General features: G+C 45.4%; 1 protein-coding gene across 1 annotated transcript in view; it reads right to left on the bottom strand.

Annotated features, from left to right (window-relative positions):
* NRK (Nik related kinase) overlaps positions 1-20,574 on the bottom strand; it is a 181,152-nt gene that overhangs the window by 48,445 nt on the left and 112,133 nt on the right. Inside the window, exons 20-22 of the mRNA XM_075259060.1 lie at positions 19,675-19,766; positions 17,053-17,168; positions 3,124-3,217 (exon numbers count right to left, since the gene is read on the bottom strand). Coding sequence (XP_075115161.1) covers positions 3,124-3,217; positions 17,053-17,168; positions 19,675-19,766 — 302 coding nt within the window. The remainder of the gene's footprint in view (positions 1-3,123; positions 3,218-17,052; positions 17,169-19,674; positions 19,767-20,574) is intronic.

Raw genomic sequence — 20,574 nt, 5'->3', positions numbered from 1 at the left:
AAAAATGTACATTGTGAGCTCTATGTGGGGCTCACAATCTACATTTAACAAAAAAAAAAAAAGAAAAAAAGAAAAAAAAAAAAATTGCAGCAAAATCTGCAACAAGAAAAGCTGCGATTCCGTAACGCCAATGAACTTATTCATACTATTATACAGCTTTGCCTAGAAACAAAATCAAACATAATTTTTAATTAAACTCATTTTCAAAAGTGATTTTTAGCCCAAAACACATGTAATAATAATAATAATAATAATAATAATAATAAATAGTTGAACATAACCTATAAGCAGCAGTCTGCACGTATCTATGTTACCTATATCTGTAGGACTAATCTTGAAAATTTTCCAAGTCAACTCTTGCAAAGAAAATTAATATTACAATCTAAATTGAATTATCCAATAATATAATGTAGTTATATTATTAAACATTATGGGACATATCACAAATTGTTCTTGACTGCACATGTGTATTCCTTGTGGGTTATTAGACATAGTTTATGGTTTACACAGAGCCTGGCAATATGCCTGAAAGATTATGGAGGCCATATGTAAAGTATCTGTTGACAGCACATTACTGGAATAAAAGGGATACGAGATAAACACAATGTAAAATAAGTGCAAAAAAAAAAAAGACTTGCAAATTCAATTTAGTGATTTTTAGAGTTTACCCAACAACAATCTTTTAGAATGCTAAATATGAATTCTAATAATTTGTGAATACTAAAAGCTATAATATGGTAAAATAATTCCTAGGTAAGTTGTACACCACATTTCTCGGGATTTTACTAATACCAAGTTGATATATTTCTGAAAAATTGAGATACATTATGTACAAACGTGTAATAAATGTATCTGCGGTGTTCTGTAAAGCCGCAAGCATTTGCAAGTGGGTGATGAAGCCTTGACCTCATCCTACCCCCAAACAGTCCGGGCCAGAAGTGCGTTGCAAGATTCCTGGAGAGAGAATTTGGCCAGGAAATTTCCCAATATATTGAGTTATTTGACATATGGTTGACACAGATAACATTGCTTTTATGGGATTATTTGACTTTATAGCTCCTAAAGGGAAATCTAATATGGCTAGGTGCATAGCTTAAAAATGTATATCCTGAAAAAAAGCGTATATTTCATATGAATGCATACTTCAAAAATATGCAATAAACTAGTAACTGTCCCACAAGGTGAGGTCATTAAAACCAAGGCTGATTTCACTATATGATGTTATGGCAAGTATATTAAATCAATGACCATATACCAATAGAATATAAGCACTGGCTATATGTAGAAGATGTATATAGCAACTACCAGGAGTATTCTATTAGATCTATATAATGTTCCCTTGACTATAATCTGATCACAAAATGTTTCCCCCTCTGGGAATCCCAGCAATTGGCTGTAATATGTGAATAAACTGGCCGTCATCCCACATTCATGGCTGTCACATGGACACATTAATTGAATTAATTTCCCTGGGAGCGATTCACATGATCAACGTTTTGAAAGTCCATTGTAACAGACCATCTAAATATGGGTCACTCTCATTTTTTGTCTGTTTTCACAGATTCCTCCATAGACTGTAATGTATGAGGAATCCATGAAAACAGGCGTCCTTCGGGTGCAAAATGGAAGTAAAAAATAGACATTTTTTACGCCCATTTTGCACCTCACTCTTAGGCTGTGTTCAACTTTTTTGAAGCACAACTATTGGGGACATAAAGCATTGTATAGAGCCCATTTATACTGTATTAATGGGTTGAAGGTGTAACAAATAAATGGGGAGTTCTCCAGATTAAAAGATACTCTTTATGAAAACTCTGCACTCTGTCAAAGGGGTAATTATTAAGATAGTCTGCATTACAGATCCATTGTCATGAAAATTGTGATTTTATTCTTATGTAAATTAACTGAAAAGGAATTTAGGGGCGTTTATTCTAATGCTGAGGATTTCTGCACTAGATAATCACTCCTAACAGCCGCCCAGCTCTGCCCACCATTGCTTGCGTGGTATCTGCTACTGTATCTGCAGTTAGGGGCAGTTATCTGGAGCAGAGAGCAAAGCCCTGGGAAGAGAAGAAAAGCCCCTAAAAGCCATTTTAATCTAATTTGCAAAAGAATAAAACACTTATTTTTCATGAAAATGGAGCTGCGATGCAGAATAAGGAAGGTATCTTTGGAAAGGTAGAAGAATCCTTACATGACACAGTCAATTGTTTTATACCAAGTTTTCTGCTTCGACCTTTAAAGAGGACCTTTCATTCTTTCGGCACAGGCAGTTCTATATACTGCTGGAAAGCTGACAGTACGCTGAATTCAGCGCACTGTCGGCTTTCCCGATCTGTGCCCCAGGTAAAGAGCTATCGGTCCCGGTACCGTAGCTCTTTACAGTCAGAGGGGTGTTCCTGAGAGACAGTCAGGTACGTCCTTCTCCACGGCAGCACCTATCGCACTGTACAGTGTGAGCGGGGAGGAATGCCCCCTCCCACTGCTCACAGTGCTCATCTATAGGCGAGTATTATCAGGAGGGGAGGGGGCGTTCCTCCCCGCTCACACTGTACAGCACTATAGGCGCTGCTGTGCAGAAGGACATTCCTGACAAACTGTCAGGAATGCCCTTCTGACTGTAAAGAGCTACGGTACCGGGACCGAGACCGCTTTACCCGGGGCACAGGTCGGGAAGGCCGACAGTGCGCTGAATTCAGCGCACTGTCGGCTTTCCAGCAGTATATAGAACTGCCTGTGCTCCAAACCATGAAAGGTCCTCTTTAAAGCTAATATTTAGGGTTGCGTGATCGGGATCAAGAAAGATTGGATCCTAATTGGCGATCGAGAAAATTTCACAATCCGGATTGGGATTAGGATCGGATGGAAAATGATCAGAAATCGGATTTTAAAATCGAACCTGAAATCTCAAGATCGCTCAACCCTACTGTATATATAATATACAATTAGGGTTGAGCAATCGAGATCGGGAAAGATCGGATCCCGATCGGCAATCGAGCAAATTTCACGATCGCGATCAGGATTGTCTGGAAAATGATCGGAAATCGGATTTTAAAATCGATCCTGAAATCTCAAGCTCGGCTCAACCCCACTAATATTACATCTTGGACCTAAGCCGGGTACCTTATCTGCATGCATGTTGCTCTGTGGTTTCTCTGCTTTTCCATCTGCAGGTCTGGTCCTTGAGCCATCCACTACCCCATTGCTCAGTGGTTGCCTGCAAACATTATTAGAACAACATATTAGATTTATTATAACAAATGATAAACATAAGTATTATGGATAGAAAATATGCTCTTTTTTGTGTAGAATATTTCACATTTCCCTTGACAGATCTAAACAGCTTTGCCACAAGTTTTAAAAAGAATATGTTAACTTGATAGACCCCAAAATAGAAAGCAAATATGAGGCGAGAGGTGGGTGCAACCTGTTGTAAGGTCCCTTAGTGTGCGGTCACAGACCAGGTCTCCAAGGATATTCTGGAGTATAAAATGCTCATATTATGTGATATTATATATATTATGTGCTTGAAGAAACTATTACAAACAACTTTTCATCAATTTCAATGGGAAATATGTGCAGGTATATACACTGGTGAAGTACAGTCAGAAAAGTGCCTGGATTTTAGAGGCTGATTTCTATATTTTTCAGCTGATAAAATATGCAGTGTGACCACTGGGCAAATTCAGATTCAATAATTCAGCTGGATTATACGAACAATATTACAGTTGCCAATCCCAAACCAAGTGTGGACCTAAGACCTAAACTACAGTAGCTTCTTTATAGGTAGATCCCTAGGATACAGCTAGACCAAGTCATTAGACCATGGTCGCAACAATTGGTTATAACTGATTGGTTAACCATTAAAACACATTTTTTTCTCGTTGACACGTAGGAATAGCCTTAAGAAAGGTTATTCTTCTCCTACCTTTAGATGTCTTCTCCGCGCCGCTGTTCCATAGAAATCCAGCTTTTCGTCAGTATGCAAATGAGGTCTCTCGCAGTACTGGGGGCGGGCCCCAGTGCTCAAACAGCACTGGGGGCGTCCCCAATGCTGTGAGAGAACTCTCCAGTGCTGCCTCCATCTTCTTAAGGAATGTCCTCTTCACGGGTCTTCTTCCTGTGTAAGCGGCCATTTTTCTTGGGGCCGTGGGCATGCACAAGTGGCTCTGCCCGAGGCCTACAAATTTGACCGCCTGCGAAAGAAGAAGACGCGTAAAGAGGACGTTCCTAAAGAAGATGGAAGCGTCGCTGGAGAGTTCTCTCGCAGCATTGAGGATGCCCCCAGTGCTGAGAGAGAAATCATTTGCATACCGACGAAAACTGTGATTTTTACGGAACGGCGGCGCGGAGAAGACATCTAAAGGTAGGAGAAGAATATCCTTTGTTAAGGCTATTCCTACGTGTCAACGAGAAAAAAAATGTGTTTTAATGATAGAAAACCTTTAAAAGTAAACATTTGACAGGTGATCACTAACACCTTTCTTGCTGTCAACTTGGGCCAATCAGGGAGAGGGATATGCTTTTCTGCCAAATGCACATTTTGTATGTTACTGGGTGTCATTGGGTTGCTGGCAGTTACTGGGTGTCATTGGGTTACTGACAGTTACTGGATGTCATTGGGTTACTGACAGTTTCTGGATGTCATTGGGTTACTGACAGTTACTGGGTGTCATTGGGTTACTGACAGTTACTGGATGTCATTGGGTTACTGACAGTTACTGGATGTCATTGGGTTACTGACAGTTTCTGGATGTCATTGGGTTACTGACAGTTACTGGATGTCATTGGGTTACTGACAGTTTCTGGATGTCATTGGGTTACTGACAGTTACTGGATGTCATTGGGTTACTGACAGTTACTGGATGTCATTGGGTTACTGACAGTTTCTGGATGTCATTGGGTTACTGACAGTTACTGGATGTCATTGGGTTACTGACAGTTACTGGGTGTCATTGGGTTACTGACAGTTACTGGGTGACATTTGGTTACTGGCAGTTACTTGGTGTCATTGGGTTACTGGCAGTTACTGGGTGTTATTGGGTTACTGACAGTTACTGGGTGTCATTGGGTTACTGATAGTTTCTGGATGTCATTGGGTTACTGACAGTTACTGGGTGACATTGGGTTACTGACAGTTACTGGGTGTCATTGGGTTACTGAAAGTTACTGGGTGTCACTGGGTTGCAGACAGTCACTGGGTGTCATTGGGTTACTGACAGTTACTGGGTGTCATTGGGTTACTGAAAGTTACTGGGTGTCACTGGGTTGCAGACAGTCACTGGGTGTCATTGGGTTGCAGACAGTCACTGGGTGTCATTGGGTTGCAGACAGTCACTGGGTGTCATTGGGTTGCTGGCAGTTACTGGATGTCACTGGGTTTCTGGCTATTACTGGATGTCATTGGGCTACTGACAGTTACTGGATGTCATTGGGCTACTGACAGTTACTGGGTGTTATTGGGTTACTGACAGTTACTGGGTGTCACTGGGTTGCTAAAAGTTACTGAATGTCACTGGGTTGCTGACAGTCACTGGGCGTCATTGGGTTGCTGGCAGTTACTGGATGTCATTGGGCTACTGACAGTTACTGGATGTCATTGTGTTACTGACAGTTACTGGATGTCATTGGGCTACTGACAGTTACTGAATGTCATTGTGTTACTGACAGTTACTGGATGTCATTGGGTTACTGACAGTTTCTGGATGTCATTGGGTTACTGACAGTTACTGGATGTCATTGGGTTACTGACAGTTACTGGATGTCATTGTATTACTGACAGTTACTGAATAGAGATGAGCGAACAGTGTTCTATCGAACTCATGTTCGATCGGATATTAGGCTGTTCGGCATGTTCGAATCGAATCGAACACCGCGTGGTAAAGTGCGCCATTACTCGATTCCCCTCCCACCTTCCCTGGCGCCTTTTTTGCTCCAATAACAGCGCAGGGTAGGTGGGACAGGAACTACGACACCGGTGACGTTGAAAAAAGTAGGCAAAACCCATTGGCTGCCGAAAACATGTGACCTCTAATTTAAAAGAACAGCGCCGCCCAGGTTCGCGTCATTCTGAGCTTGCAATTCACCGAGGACGGAGGTTTCCGTCCAGCTAGCTAGGGCTTAGATTCTGGGTAGGCAGGGACAGGCTAGGATAGGAAGGAGAAGACAACCAACAGCTCTTGTAAGAGCTAAATTCCAGGGAGAAGCTTGTCAGTGTAACGTGGCACTGACGGGCTCAATCGCCGCAACCCAGCTTTCCCAGGATCCTGAATGGAATACACTGTCAGTGTATTCCCGTATACCCGATATATACCCCGATACCCGTTCCAACGGTGTGCCCCCCCACCTTCACCCCAGAAATACCCTGCAAGTCCCCTAGCAATAGAATTGGGGCTATATACACCCACAATTTTTACTACTGGTATACAGTGCCATTGTCTGACTGGGAATTCAAAGAATATATTGGGAATACAAATACCCTCATTTCTTGCTACTGCCATATAGTGCCAGTGTCTGACTGGGAATTCAAAGAATATATTGGGGTTACGTGCACCCACAATTTTTACTACTGGTATACAGTGCCATTGTCTGACTGGGAATTCAAAGAATATATTGGGGTTATAAATACCCTCATTTCTTGCTACTGCCATATAGTGCCAGTGTCTGACTGGGAATTCAAAGAATATATTGGGGTTACGTGCACCCACAATTTTTACTACTGGTATACAGTGCCATTGTCTGACTGGGAATTCAAAGAATATATTGGGAATACAAATACCCTCATTTCTTGCTACTGCCATATAGTGCCAGTGTCTGACTGGTAATTCAAAGAATATATTGGGGTTACGTGCACCCACAATTTTTACTACTGGTATACAGTGCCATTGTCTGACTGGGAATTCAAAGAATATATTGGGAATACAAATACCCTCATTTCTTGCTACTGCCATATAGTGCCAGTGTCTGACTGGGAATTCAAAGAATATATTGGGAATACAAATACCCTCATTTCTTGCTACTGCCATATAGTGCCAGTGTCTGACTGGTAATTCAAAGAATATATTGGGGTTACGTGCACCCACAATTTTTACTACTGGTATACAGTGCCATTGTCTGACTGGGAATTCAAAGAATATATTGGGAATACAAATACCCTCATTTCTTGCTACTGCCATATAGTGCCAGTGTCTGACTGGGAATTCAAAGAATATATTGGGGTTACGTGCACCCACAATTTTTACTACTGGTATACAGTGCCATTGTCTGACTGGGAATTCAAAGAGTATATTGGGAATACAAATACCCTCATTTCTTGCTACTGCCATATAGTGCCAGTTTCTGACTGGGAATTCAAAGAATATATTGGGGTTACGTGCACCCACAATTTTTACTACTGGTATACAGTGCCATTGTCTGACTGGGAATTCAAAGAATATATTGGGGTTATAAATACCCTCATTTCTTGCTACTGCCATATAGTGCCAGTTTCTGACTGGTAATTCAAAGAATATATTGGGGTTACGTGCACCCACAATTTTTACTACTGGTATACAGTGCCATTGTCTGACTGGGAATTCAAAGAGTATATTGGGAATACAAATACCCTCATTTCTTGCTACTGCCATATAGTGCCAGTTTCTGACTGGTAATTCAAAGAATATATTGGGGTTACGTGCACCCACAATTTTTACTACTGGTATACAGTGCCATTGTCTGACTGGGAATTCAAAGAGTATATTGGGAATACAAATACCCTCATTTCTTGCTACTGCCATATAGTGCCAGTTTCTGACTGGTAATTCAAAGAATATATTGGGGTTACGTGCACCCACAATTTTTACTACTGGTATACAGTGCCATTGTCTGACTGGGAATTCAAAGAATATATTGGGGTTATAAATACCCTCATTTCTTGCTACTGCCATATAGTGCCAGTTTCTGACTGGTAATTCAAAGAATATATTGGGGTTACGTGCACCCACAATTTTTACTACTGGTATACAGTGCCATTGTCTGACTGGGAATTCAAAGAGTATATTGGGAATACAAATACCCTCATTTCTTGCTACTGCCATATAGTGCCAGTGTCTGACTGGGAATTCAAAGAATATATTGGGGTTACGTGCACCCACAATTTTTACTACTGGTATACAGTGCCAATTTCTAACTAGGAATTCAAAATGCGCAAGGCTCCCGGAAAGGGACGTGGACGAGGCCGTGGGCGAGGTCGGGGGAATGGTTCTGGGGAGCAAGGTAGCAGTGAAGCCACAGGGCGTCCCGTGCCTACTCCTGTGGGGCAGCAAGCATTGCGCCACTCCACAGTGCCAGGGTTGCTTGCCACATTAACTAAACTGCAGGGTACAAACCTTAGTAGGCCCGAGAACCAGGAACAGGTCTTGCAATGGCTGTCAGAGAACGCTTACAGCACATTGTCCAGCAGCCAGTCAGACTCTGCCTCCTCTCCTCCTATTACCCAACAGTCTTGTCTTCCTTCCTCCCAAAATTCCGAAGCTTTACAGAACAATAACCCAAACTGTCCCTGCTCCCCAGAGCTGTTCTCCGCTCCTTTCATTGTCCCTCAACCTGCCTCTCCACGTCACGATTCCACAAACCTAACAGAGGAGCATCTGTGTCCAGATGCTCAAACACTAGAGTCTCCTCCATCTCCGTTCGATTTGGTGGTGGATGACCAGCAACCCACCCTCATCGACGATGATGTGACGCAGTTGCCGTCAGGGCATCCAGTTGACCGGCGCATTGTGCGGGAGGAGGAGATGAGACAGGAGTTGGAAGAGGAAGTGGTGGATGATGAGGACACTGACCCGACCTGGACAGGGGGGATGTCAAGCGGGGAAAGTAGTGTGGATGTTGAGGCAGGTGCAGCACCAAAAAGGGTAGCTAGAGGCAGAGGCAGAGGTCAGCAGCTTAGGCGAAGCCAGGCCACACCCGGAATCTCCCAAGATGTTCCAGTTCGTACCCAGCCCCGAAAAACTCCCACCTCGAGGGCACGTTTCTCGAAGGTGTGGAGTTTTTTCAAGGAATGCGCCGAGGACAGATATAGTGTTGTCTGCACAATTTGCCTCTCGAAATTGATTAGGGGCTCTGAGAAGAGCAACCTGTCCACCACTTCAATGCGCCGTCATTTGGAATCCAAGCACTGGAATCAGTGGCAGGCAGCAACGGCAGGACAAAGGCCGCCTGCCGTTCACGCCACTGCCACTGCCTCTGCCACTGCCTCTGCCTCTGCCACTGCCACTGCTGACTGTGCTGGCGATGCACTCCAGAGGACGAGCCAGGACACCACTTCATCTGCCTCCGCCACTTTGTTGACTTCTACCTCATCCTCCCCTGGTCCTGTCTTATCTCCTTCTCCTGCACCATCAAAGGCACCATCAGGCGTTTCTTTACAACAACCCACCATCTCTCAGACATTGGAGCGGCGGCAGAAATACACTGCTAACCACCCACACGCGCAAGCCTTGAACGCCAACATCGCTAAACTGCTGGCCCAGGAGATGTTGGCGTTCCGGCTTGTTGAAACTCCCGCCTTCCTGGACCTGATGGCAACTGCGGCACCTCGCTATGCCGTCCCTAGCCGTCACTACTTCTCCCGGTGTGCCGTCCCCGCCTTGCACCAGCACGTGTCACTCAACATCAGGCGGGCCCTTAGTTCCGCGCTTTGCACAAAGGTCCACTTGACCACCGACGCGTGGACAAGTGCATGCGGACAGGGACGCTACATTTCACTGACGGCACACTGGGTGAATGTAGTTGAGGCTGGGACTGCTTCCCAAACTGGCCCGGTGTACCTCGTCTCCCCGCCTAACATTCCTGGCAGGGACACGAGAAGAACACCCCCCTCCTCCTCCTCCTCTACCGCCTCCTCCTCCGCCACCGCCTCCTCCTCCGCCACCGCCTCCTCCTCCGCTGTTAGATTGACCCCAGCTACGACTTGGAAACGTTGCAGCACTGGCGTTGGTAGACGTCAGCAGGCTGTGCTGAAGCTGATCAGCTTGGGGGACAGACAGCACACTGCCTCCGAGGTGAGGGATGCCCTCCTCGATGAGACGGCAATATGGTTTGAGCCGCTGCACCTGGGCCCAGGCATGGTCGTTTGTGATAACGGCCGGAACCTGGTAGCAGCTCTGGAGCTTGCCGGACTCCAACATGTTCCATGCCTGGCCCACGTCTTCAACCTAGTGGTGCAACGTTTCCTAAAGAGCTACCCCAATGTTCCAGAGCTACTGGTGAAAGTGCGGCGCATGTGCGCCCACTTTCGCAAGTCGACAGTAGCCGCTGCTAGCTTAAAATCTCTCCAGCAACGCCTGCATGTGCCACAACACCGGCTTTTGTGCGACGTCCCCACACGCTGGAACTCAACGTTTCAGATGTTGAATAGAGTGGTTGAGCAGCAGAGACCTTTGATGGAATACCAGCTACAAAACCCTAGGGTGCCACAAAGTCAGCTGCCTCAGTTTCACATCCATGAGTGGCCATGGATGAGAGACCTTTGTGACATCCTACGGGTCTTTGAGGAGTCCACAAGGAGGGTGAGCTCTGAGGATGCGATGGTGAGCCTTACAATCCCGCTCTTGTGTGTTCTGAGAGAATCCCTGATTGACATCAGGGATAACTCAGATCACACAGAGGAGTTAGGGATAGCATCCGATCCGTCACAGCTGGAGAGTAGGTCCACACATCTGTCCGCTTCACTGCGTTTAATGGAGGAGGAGGAGGAGGAGGAGGAGGAAGAAGAGTTGTCCGATGATGTGATGGTGATACAGGAGGCTTCCGGGCAACTTCGAATCGTCCCATTGTTGCAGCGCGGATGGGTAGACATGGAGGATGAGGAGGAAATGGAGATTGAACTTTCCGGTGGGGCCAGAGGAGTCATGCCAACTAACACTGTGGCAGACATGGCTGAGTTCATGTTGGGGTGCTTTACAACCGACAAGCGTATTGTCAAAATCATGGAGGACAACCAGTACTGGATCTTTGCTATCCTTGACCCCCGGTATAAAAACAACATCTCGTCTTTTATTCCGGTAGAGGGGAGGGCCAATCGCATCAATGCTTGCCACAGGCAATTGGTGCAGAATATGATGGAGATGTTTCCAGCATGTGACGTTGGCGGCAGGGAGGGCAGTTCCTCCAGTAGGCAACCAAGTTCTCACCGGTCCACACAAACGAGGGGCACACTGTCTAAGGTCTGGGACACCTTGATGGCACCCCCTCGCCAAAGTGCCGCCACGGAGGGTCCTAGTGTCACCAGGCGTGAGAAGTATAGGCGCATGTTGCGGGAATACCTTTCCGACCACAGCCCTGTCCTCTCCGACCCCTCTGCGCCCTACACGTATTGGGTGTCGAAGTTGGACCTGTGGCTTGAACTTGCCCTATATGCCTTGGAGGTGCTGTCCTGTCCTGCCGCCAGCGTCCTATCTGAGAGGGTGTTCAGTGCAGCCGGTGGCATCATCACTGACAAGCGCACCCGTCTGTCAGCTGAGAGTGCCGACCGGCTCACTTTGATAAAAATGAACCACCACTGGGTAGAGCCGTCATTTTTGTGCCCACCTGTGTAAAGCACCCCAACATGAAACTCCATGTCTGTACTCAACCTCTCCAATTCCTCCGCATCCTCATACTCATCCACCATAAGCGTTGCACAATTCTGCTAATACTAGGCTCCCTCCAACATGATTTCCCCCAACTCTGCTGGTTAGAGGCTCCCTCCACCCTGATTTCCACCAACTCTGCTGGTTAGAGGCTCCCTCCACCCTGCTTTCCCACAACTCTGCTGGTTAGAGGCTCCTTCCACCATGAATTTGCCCAAACTGGGCTGTTTAGAGGCTCCCTCCACCATGAATTGGTCCAAACTTGGCTGTTTAGAGGCTCCCTCCACCATGAATTGGTCCAAACTGGGGTGGTTAGAGGCTCCCTCCACCATTAATTGGTCCAAACTGGGCTGGTTAGAGGCTCCCTCCACCATTAATTGGTCCAAACTGGGCTGGTTAGAGGCTCCCTCCACCATGAATTTGCCCAAACTGGGCTGTTTAGAGGCTCCCTCCACCATGAATTTGCCCAAACTGGGCTGTTTAGAGGCTCCCTCCACCATGAATTGGTCCAAACTGGGTTTTTTAGAGGCTCCCTCCACCATGAATTGGTCCAAACTGGGCTGGTTAGAGGCTCCCTCCACCATGAATTGGTCCAAACTGGGGTGGTTAGAGGCTCCCTCCACCATTAATTGGTCCAAACTGGGCTGGTTAGAGGCTCCCTCCACCATGAATTTGCCCAAACTGGGCTGTTTAGAGGCTCCCTCCACCATGAATTTGCCCAAACTGGGCTGTTTAGAGGCTCCCTCCACCATGAATTGGTCCAAACTGGGTTTTTTAGAGGCTCCCTCCACCATGAATTGGTCCAAACTGGGCTGGTTAGAGGCTCCCTCCACCATGAATTGGTCCAAACTGGGGTGGTTAGAGGCTCCCTCCACCATTAATTGGTCCAAACTGGGCTGGTTAGAGGCTCCCTCCACCATTAATTGGTCCAAACTGGGCTGGTTAGAGGCTCCCTCCACCATGAATTTGCCCAAACTGGGCTGTTTAGAGGCTCCCTCCACCATGAATTTGCCCAAACTGGGCTGGTTAGAGGCTCCCTCCACCATGAATTGGTCCAAACTGGGGTTTTTAGAGGCTCCCTCCACCATGAATTGGTCCAAACTTGGCTGTTTAGAGGCTCCCTCCACCATGAATTGGTCCAAATTGGGGTGGTTAGAGGCTCCCTCCACCATTAATTGGTCCAAACTGGGCTGGTTAGAGGCTCCCTCCACCATTAATTGGTCCAAACTGGGCTGGTTAGAGGCTCCCTCCACCATGAATTTGCCCAAACTGGGCTGGTTAGAGGCTCCCTCCACCATGAATTGGTCCAAACTGGGGTGGTTAGAGGCTCCCTCCACCATTAATTGGTCCAAACTGGGCTGGTTAGAGGCTCCCTCCACCATTAATTGGTCCAAACTGGGCTGGTTAGAGGCTCCCTCCACCATTAATTGGTCCAAACTGGGCTGGTTAGAGGCTCCCTCCACCATGAATTTGCCCAAACTGGGCTGTTTAGAGGCTCCCTCCACCATGAATTTGCCCAAACTGGGCTGGTTAGAGGCTCCCTCCACCATGAATTGGTCCAAACGGGTTTTTAGAGGCTCCCTTCACCATGAATTGGTCCAAACTTGGCTGTTTAGAGGCTCCCTCCACCATGAATTGGTCCAAACTTGGCTGTTTAGAGGCTCCCTCCACCATGAATTGGTCCAAACTGGGTTTTTTAGAGGCTCCCTCCACCATGAATTTGCCCAAACTGGGCTGTTTAGAGGCTCCCTCCACCATGAATTTGCCCAAACTGGGCTGGTTAGAGGCTCCCTCCACCATGAATTGGTCCAAACTGGGGTTTTTAGAGGCTCCCTCCACCATGAATTGGTCCAAACTTGGCTGTTTAGAGGCTCCCTCCACCATGAATTGGTCCAAACTGGGGTGGTTAGAGGCTCCCTCCACCATTAATTGGTCCAAACTGGGCTGGTTAGAGGCTCCCTCCACCATTAATTGGTCCAAACTGGGCTGGTTAGAGGCTCCCTCCACCATGAATTTGCCCAAACTGGGCTGTTTAGAGGCTCCCTCCACCATGAATTTGCCCAAACTGGGCTGTTTAGAGGCTCCCTCCACCATGAATTGGTCCAAACTGGGTTTTTTAGAGGCTCCCTCCACCATGAATTGGTCCAAACTGGGCTGGTTAGAGGCTCCCTCCACCATGAATTGGTCCAAACTGGGGTGGTTAGAGGCTCCCTCCACCATTAATTGGTCCAAACTGGGCTGGTTGGAGGCTCCCTCCACCATTAATTGGTCCAAACTGGGCTGGTTAGAGGCTCCCTCCACCATTAATTGGTCCAAACTGGGCTGGTTAGAGGCTCCCTCCACCATGAATTTGCCCAAACTGGGCTGTTTAGAGGCTCCCTCCACCATGAATTTGCCCAAACTGGGCTGGTTAGAGGCTCCCTCCACCATGAATTGGTCCAAACTGGGGTTTTTAGAGGCTCCCTCCACCATGAATTGGTCCAAACTTGGCTGTTTAGAGGCTCCCTCCACCATTAATTGGTCCAAACTGGGCTGGTTAGAGGCTCCCTCCACCATGAATTGGTCCAAACTGGGTTTTTTGGAGGCTCCCTCCACCATGAATTTGCCCAAACTGGGCTGTTTAGAGGCTCCCTCCACCATGAATTGGTCCAAACTGGGGTGGTTAGAGGCTCCCTCCACCATTAATTGGTCCAAACTGGGCTGGTTAGAGGCTCCCTCCACCATTAATTGGTCCAAACTGGGCTGGTTAGAGGCTCCCTCCACCATGAATTTGCCCAAACTGGGCTGGTTAGAGGCTCCCTCCACCATGAATTGGTCCAAACTGGGTTTTTTAGAGGCTCCCTCCACCATGAATTTGCCCAAACTGGGCTGGTTAGAGGCTCCCTCCACCATGAATTGGTCCAAACTGGGGTTTTTAGAGGCTCCCTCCACCATGAATTTGCCCAAACTCTGCTGGTTAGAGGCTCAATCCACCCTGATTTTCAAAACAAATGTTGGTGCCAACCTCAACTTACTACAAGGGCCAAATTCACTGCTGGTGACAAGCTCTCCTCACTGCAAGTGCCAAATACACATGTTTCAAGGTGTTTTCCTACTGTCAGAGAGGTGGTATTGAGTGTGTAAAGTGTGTAGTTGTTAGGCTGTGATGTTGGGGTAATAGAGGGTCTTTGGTGTGTTAGATGCCCCCAGACATGCTTCCCCTGCTGTCCCAGTGTCATTCCAGAGGTGTTGGCATTATTTCCTGGGGTGTCATAGTGGACTTGGTGACCCTCCAGACACGGATTTGGGTTTCCCCCTTAACGAGTATCTGTTCCCCATAGACTATAATGGGGTTCGAAACCCGTTCGAACACACGAACATTGAGCGGCTGTTCGAATCGAATTTCGAACCTCGAACATTTTAGTGTTCGCTCATCTCTATTACTGAATGTCATTGTGTTACTGACAGTTTCTGGATGTCATTGGGTTACTGACAGTTACTGGGTGTCATTGGGTTACTGACAGTTACTGGATGTCATTGGGTTACTGACAGTTACTGGATGTCATTGGGTTACTGACAGTTTCTGGATGTCATTGGGTTACTGACAGTTACTGGATGTCATTGGGTTACTGACAGTTACTGGGTGTCATTGGGTTACTGACAGTTACTGGGTGACATTTGGTTACTGGCAGTTACATGGTGTCATTGGGTTACTGGCAGTTACTGGGTGTTATTGGGTTACTGACAGTTACTGGGTGTCATTGGGTTACTGATAGTTTCTGGATGTCATTGGGTTACTGACAGTTACTGGGTGAAATTGGGTTACTGACAGTTACTGGGTGTCATTGGGTTACTGAAAGTTACTGGGTGTCATTGGGTTACTGAAAGTTACTGGGTGTCACTGGGTTGCAGACAGTCACTGGGTGTCATTGGGTTACTGACAGTTACTGGGTGTCATTGGGTTACTGAAAGTTACTGGGTGTCACTGGGTTGCAGACAGTCACTGGGTGTCATTGGGTTGCAGACAGTCACTGGGTGTCATTGGGTTGCAGACAGTCACTGGGTGTCATTGGGTTGCTGGCAGTTACTGGATGTCACTGGGTTTCTGGCTATTACTGGATGTCATTGGGCTACTGACAGTTACTGGATGTCATTGGGCTACTGACAGTTACTGGGTGTTATTGGGTTACTGACAGTTACTGGGTGTCACTGGGTTGCTAAAAGTTACTGAATGTCACTGGGTTGCTGACAGTCACTGGGCGTCATTGGGTTGCTGGCAGTTACTGGATGTCATTGGGCTACTGACAGTTACTGGATGTCATTGTATTACTGACAGTTACTGAATGTCATTGTGTTACTGACAGTTACTGGATGTCATTGGGTTACTGACAGTTTCTGGATGTCATTGGGTTACTGACAGTTACTGGATGTCATTGTATTACTGACAGTTACTGAATGTCATTGTGTTACTGACAGTTACTGGATGTCATTGGGTTACTGACAGTTACTGGATGTCATTGGGTTTTTGGCTATTACTAGATGTCATTGGGCTAATGACAGTTACTGGATGTCACTGGGTTTCTGGCTATTACTGGATGTCACTGGGTTTCTGGCTATTACTGGATGTCACTGGGTTTCTGGCTATTACTGGATGTCACTGGGTTTCTGGCTATTACAGGATGTCATTGGATGCTTTGATGGCACCTTTTAGATTTCTGAATATAAAACTAGAAACATTCAGACTTGTGTGAGCACAATATGCTTTAAGATATATACAGTAATATAACAGTAATACCATCATATACAATGACCGTGGCTAAGTAATACAATTTACTTTTACATTTTGTAAGCAGTGAACAGCTCTTTACAAAGCTAAATGTATGGACGTCAGTATTTCTATGTTTGCTATTCCCAATCCACTAGGGGGAATCAACTCTCTACTGTATATACTTACTATATACTTAATTTGCTCTTATTTAGACTAGGGTAGACTATGACCAGAGTTGCTAAGAAAATGTTACATTTGTTTAGTGATCAGAAGATGGTAAGAAAATGTTACATATGTTTAGTGTAAATGTCGAAATTGAGATTTTAGGAATTTATAATGTGAACACTATGAAGATTAGCAGAGACCAGCCAATGAAGATACCAGGGGTCACCAAAGACTGTGCCCAAATGTAACCAGGTTGTGCATAGCATGAACCCAGCAAGCTGTGCTGTACACGGACATGTTATATTTCATACTATATGACACCCCAAAATGAAGATATTAAATTCAACAATATTGTTTGCCATCTTTACATTAGAGGGGTTGGCTGATTGTAGATAAACACTAGTACAATAAGTTAATGTGTTAGAATTCCCAGCATATTGTATGTAGTCGTGTAATGTGATCACCCACTGACTTAGACGTGTACACATATAGGACTCATTCAATGACTTCATGTGGTTGAATAATAACCTTTTTCTCTGGATATCGTCATCGCTGCTTCCAATCTCATCACTGGACGAGGAGTAATACGACGCTTTCAAGTAGGACCTGCTATTGTCATTTCCCTTGGCTACAAAATTGTGATTCTGGGCGAGAAGAAAATATGACTTACTATATTATATACTTAAACAAGATAATAAGGCAAGAAATGCAGTTGCATATAATATTATACAGTGTTAGCTAAATCTAATATGCACTCATTTGCATGTAACCACATACTGTACTTGCTTCTATATCCATTGTAACAATGTCACGCCATCAGAAACTTGGAGACTCGCTGTAAAGGCTGGACTATAGCAGATACGCATTCATTGTTACAGGTCCCAAAGGAGAGATTGTACTGATATTTCCATCTCTGACATTTGTCAGGTTCAATTTCATCATGAAGAGAGTGGATTCAGATCACCGTCTACATCGCTGTTCACACTTATAGTATGAGCACGTAACTCAGACTAGACAGTCAGGATTTAGAACCTACAGTGTTGGCCAAAAGTATTGGCCCCCCTGCAATTCTGTCAGATAATACTCGTTGTGTTCCAGAAAATGATTGCAAGCACAAACTCTTTGGTATTAATATTTTCATTTATTTTGCTTGCAATGAAAAAACACAAAAGAGAATGAAAAAAAAGTCAAATCATTGATCATTTTACACAAAACTCCAAAAATGGTCCGGACAGAAGTATTGCCCCCCCTCAGCCTAATACTTGGTAGCACAACCTTTAGACACAATAACTGCGCACAACCGCTTCTGGTAACCAGCAATGAGTTTCTTACAAGGCTCTGCTGGAATCTTAGACCATTCTTCTTTGGCAAACTGCTCCAGGTCCCCCCTGAGATGTGAAGGGGGCCTTCTCCAAACTGCCATCAAGAGATCTCTCCACAGGTGTTCTATGGGATTCAGGGCTGGACTCATTGCTGCCACTTTACAAGTCTCCAGTGCTTTCTCTCACCACCATTTTCTAGTGCTGACCTGAAGTGTGTTTTGGGTCCTTGTCCTGCTGGAAGAGCCCTGACCTCTGAGGGAGACCCAGCTTTCTCACACTGGGCCCTACATTATGCTGCACAATGTGTTGGTAGTCTTCAGACTTCATAAAGCCATGCACACGGTCAAGCAGTCCAGTGCCAGAGGCAGCAAAGCAACCCCAAAAGATCAGGGAACCTCCGCCATGTCTGACTGTAGGGACCGTGTTCTTTGCTTTGAAGGCCTCTTTTTTTTCCTGTAAACTCTATGTTGATGCCTTTTCCTACTTTTGTCTCATCTGACCAGAGAACATTCTTCCAGAACATTTTTGGCTTTCTCAGGTAAGTTTTGGCAAACTCCAGCCTGGCTTATGTCTCTGGGTAAGAAGTGGGGTCTTCCTGGGTCTCCTACCATACAGTCCCTTCTCATTCAGATGCCGATGGATAGTACGGGGTGACACTGTTGTACCCTCAGACTGCAGGGCAGCTTGAACTTGTTTGGATGTTAGTCGAGGTTCTTTATCCACCATCCGCACAATCTTGTGTTGAAATCTCTTGTCAATTTTTCTTTTCCGTCCACATCTAGGGAGGTTAGCCACAGTGCCATGGGCTTTACACTTCTTGATGACACTGCGCACGGTAGACACAGGAACATTCAGGTCTTTGGAGATGGACTTGTAGCCTTGAGATTGCTCATGCTTCCTCACAATTTTGCTTCTCAAGTCCTCAGACAGTTCTTTGGTCTTCTTTCTTTTCTCCATGCTCAATGTGGTCACACAAGGACACAGGATGGAGGTTGAGTCAACTTTAATCCATTTCAACTGGCTGCAAGTGTGATTTAGTTATTACCACCACCTGTTAGATGCCTCAGGTAAGTAACAGGTGCTGTTAATTACACAAATTAGAGAAGCATCACATGATTTTTCAAACAGTGCCAATACTTTTGTCCACCCCCTTTTTTATGTTTGGTGTGGAATTATATCCAATTTGGCTTTTTGCCAATTCTTTTTGTTGTTTTCCATTGAAGACAAATTAAATGAAGATAATAATACCAAAGAATTTGTGATTGCAATCATTTTCTAGAAGAAAATGAGTAGTATCTGACAGATATGCAGGGGTGCCAATACTTTTGGCCAACACTGTAGATGCCAAATGTTAATACTCTACAGAGACTCTTAGGCCTGGTTCACATCTGTGTTCAGTATTCCATTCGAGGAGTCTGCATAGGGACCCCCAAAACGGAATACCGAATGCATTGACAAGTGGTGAGGAATGAAAGCACATGGACCCCATAGACTATAATGGGGTCTGTGTGTTTTTTGTGTGGTGTCTACACGAGTCATGTGGAGAGAAAAGTAGTTCATGAAGTACTTTCCTCTCCGCATGACTCGTGCAGACAGTGCGTGGAAAACACACGGACCCCATTGTAGTCTATGGGGTCCATGTGCTTTCGTAAGCTCACTGAGATGGAAAAATCAGACCTCAGTACAGAAGTAAAATATTATCAGGCAATTTTAATGCGCTGTACGATTTTTTTTTGCAAATTTCTTCTGACAGGTCTTGAATTCACATATACCAGTATGAAGAGTGCCGGGGTAGGAGATAAATGTCACTTTATGTTATGACACTTACTGAAATCTTTCTGAAATCCAAATGTAATTCATTGTCAGCCCTCTCGGATTGTTGGGGATACTTCTGTACCACTTGTTTATCTATTGGTGACCCTAAAACGATAAAGTGAAATGATATGACAATAATTGTTGGATTTTTTTCTGGAGCGTTCTATCACTCATAGTTAGTGTCATTCACCATGGTGGCATCTGGCACTCTCTGTCACTCCTCATTCATCAAGTATCTATCTTTTATCTTAAGGGAAATCTCGTCTTAGTTTTAAGCCATGCATCATAAAAGCACTCAAGCAGCGCTCTTGAACCTTAGCAAGATTCTAGAAATCCAAAGCGACTTGTAATACAAGATGATCAGTAAATAGAGGAAACCTGCTGATAACCATATGAAAGCAAAAACAAAGTGCATTCTAAAGTATCGTCAGGGTACCAAAGGGCACCACTAAAATAAATACACATCAGAAGACAGAAATATACCGCATGTCAAGAGACGCAATAAAAAAGCGTTCTGCGAATTGACAGCGAATCTCTACCTGCGGAACAGTATACCGGGGAATTGTATAAAAGGCAGCTCTATTATAATGTTATCTGAATCAATTGCTGTAGCCTGGGGGGCATTCTGATATTAACCCTTGAGTCTGCAGGCAATTTTGTATGAACAGACACATACAATGAAAAGAGTTATCCTTCTGCTGAATCCACTCCTGGCTGTAAACAAAATCTGCAACAAAAAAAGCTGCGTTTCTGCAACGTGGGGCCTCAGTCTAAGAGTAGTGCATGCTATAAAATAAGTAAGTAATAGTCTCCTGTTAAACCCCCCAGGAGTCTTTGCTGAACTTAGGAACAGTGGCATAACTAAAGTCTTGTGGGCCCCGATGCAATCTTTTGTCTGGGGCCCCCTACCTCA

This window comes from Leptodactylus fuscus, chromosome 11 (genome assembly GCF_031893055.1).
Source record: "Leptodactylus fuscus isolate aLepFus1 chromosome 11, aLepFus1.hap2, whole genome shotgun sequence".
Lineage (NCBI taxonomy): Eukaryota > Metazoa > Chordata > Amphibia > Anura > Leptodactylidae > Leptodactylus > Leptodactylus fuscus.
The sequence above is the reverse complement of the archived record's forward strand: the minus strand, read 5'-3'. Positions and strand labels throughout refer to the sequence as shown.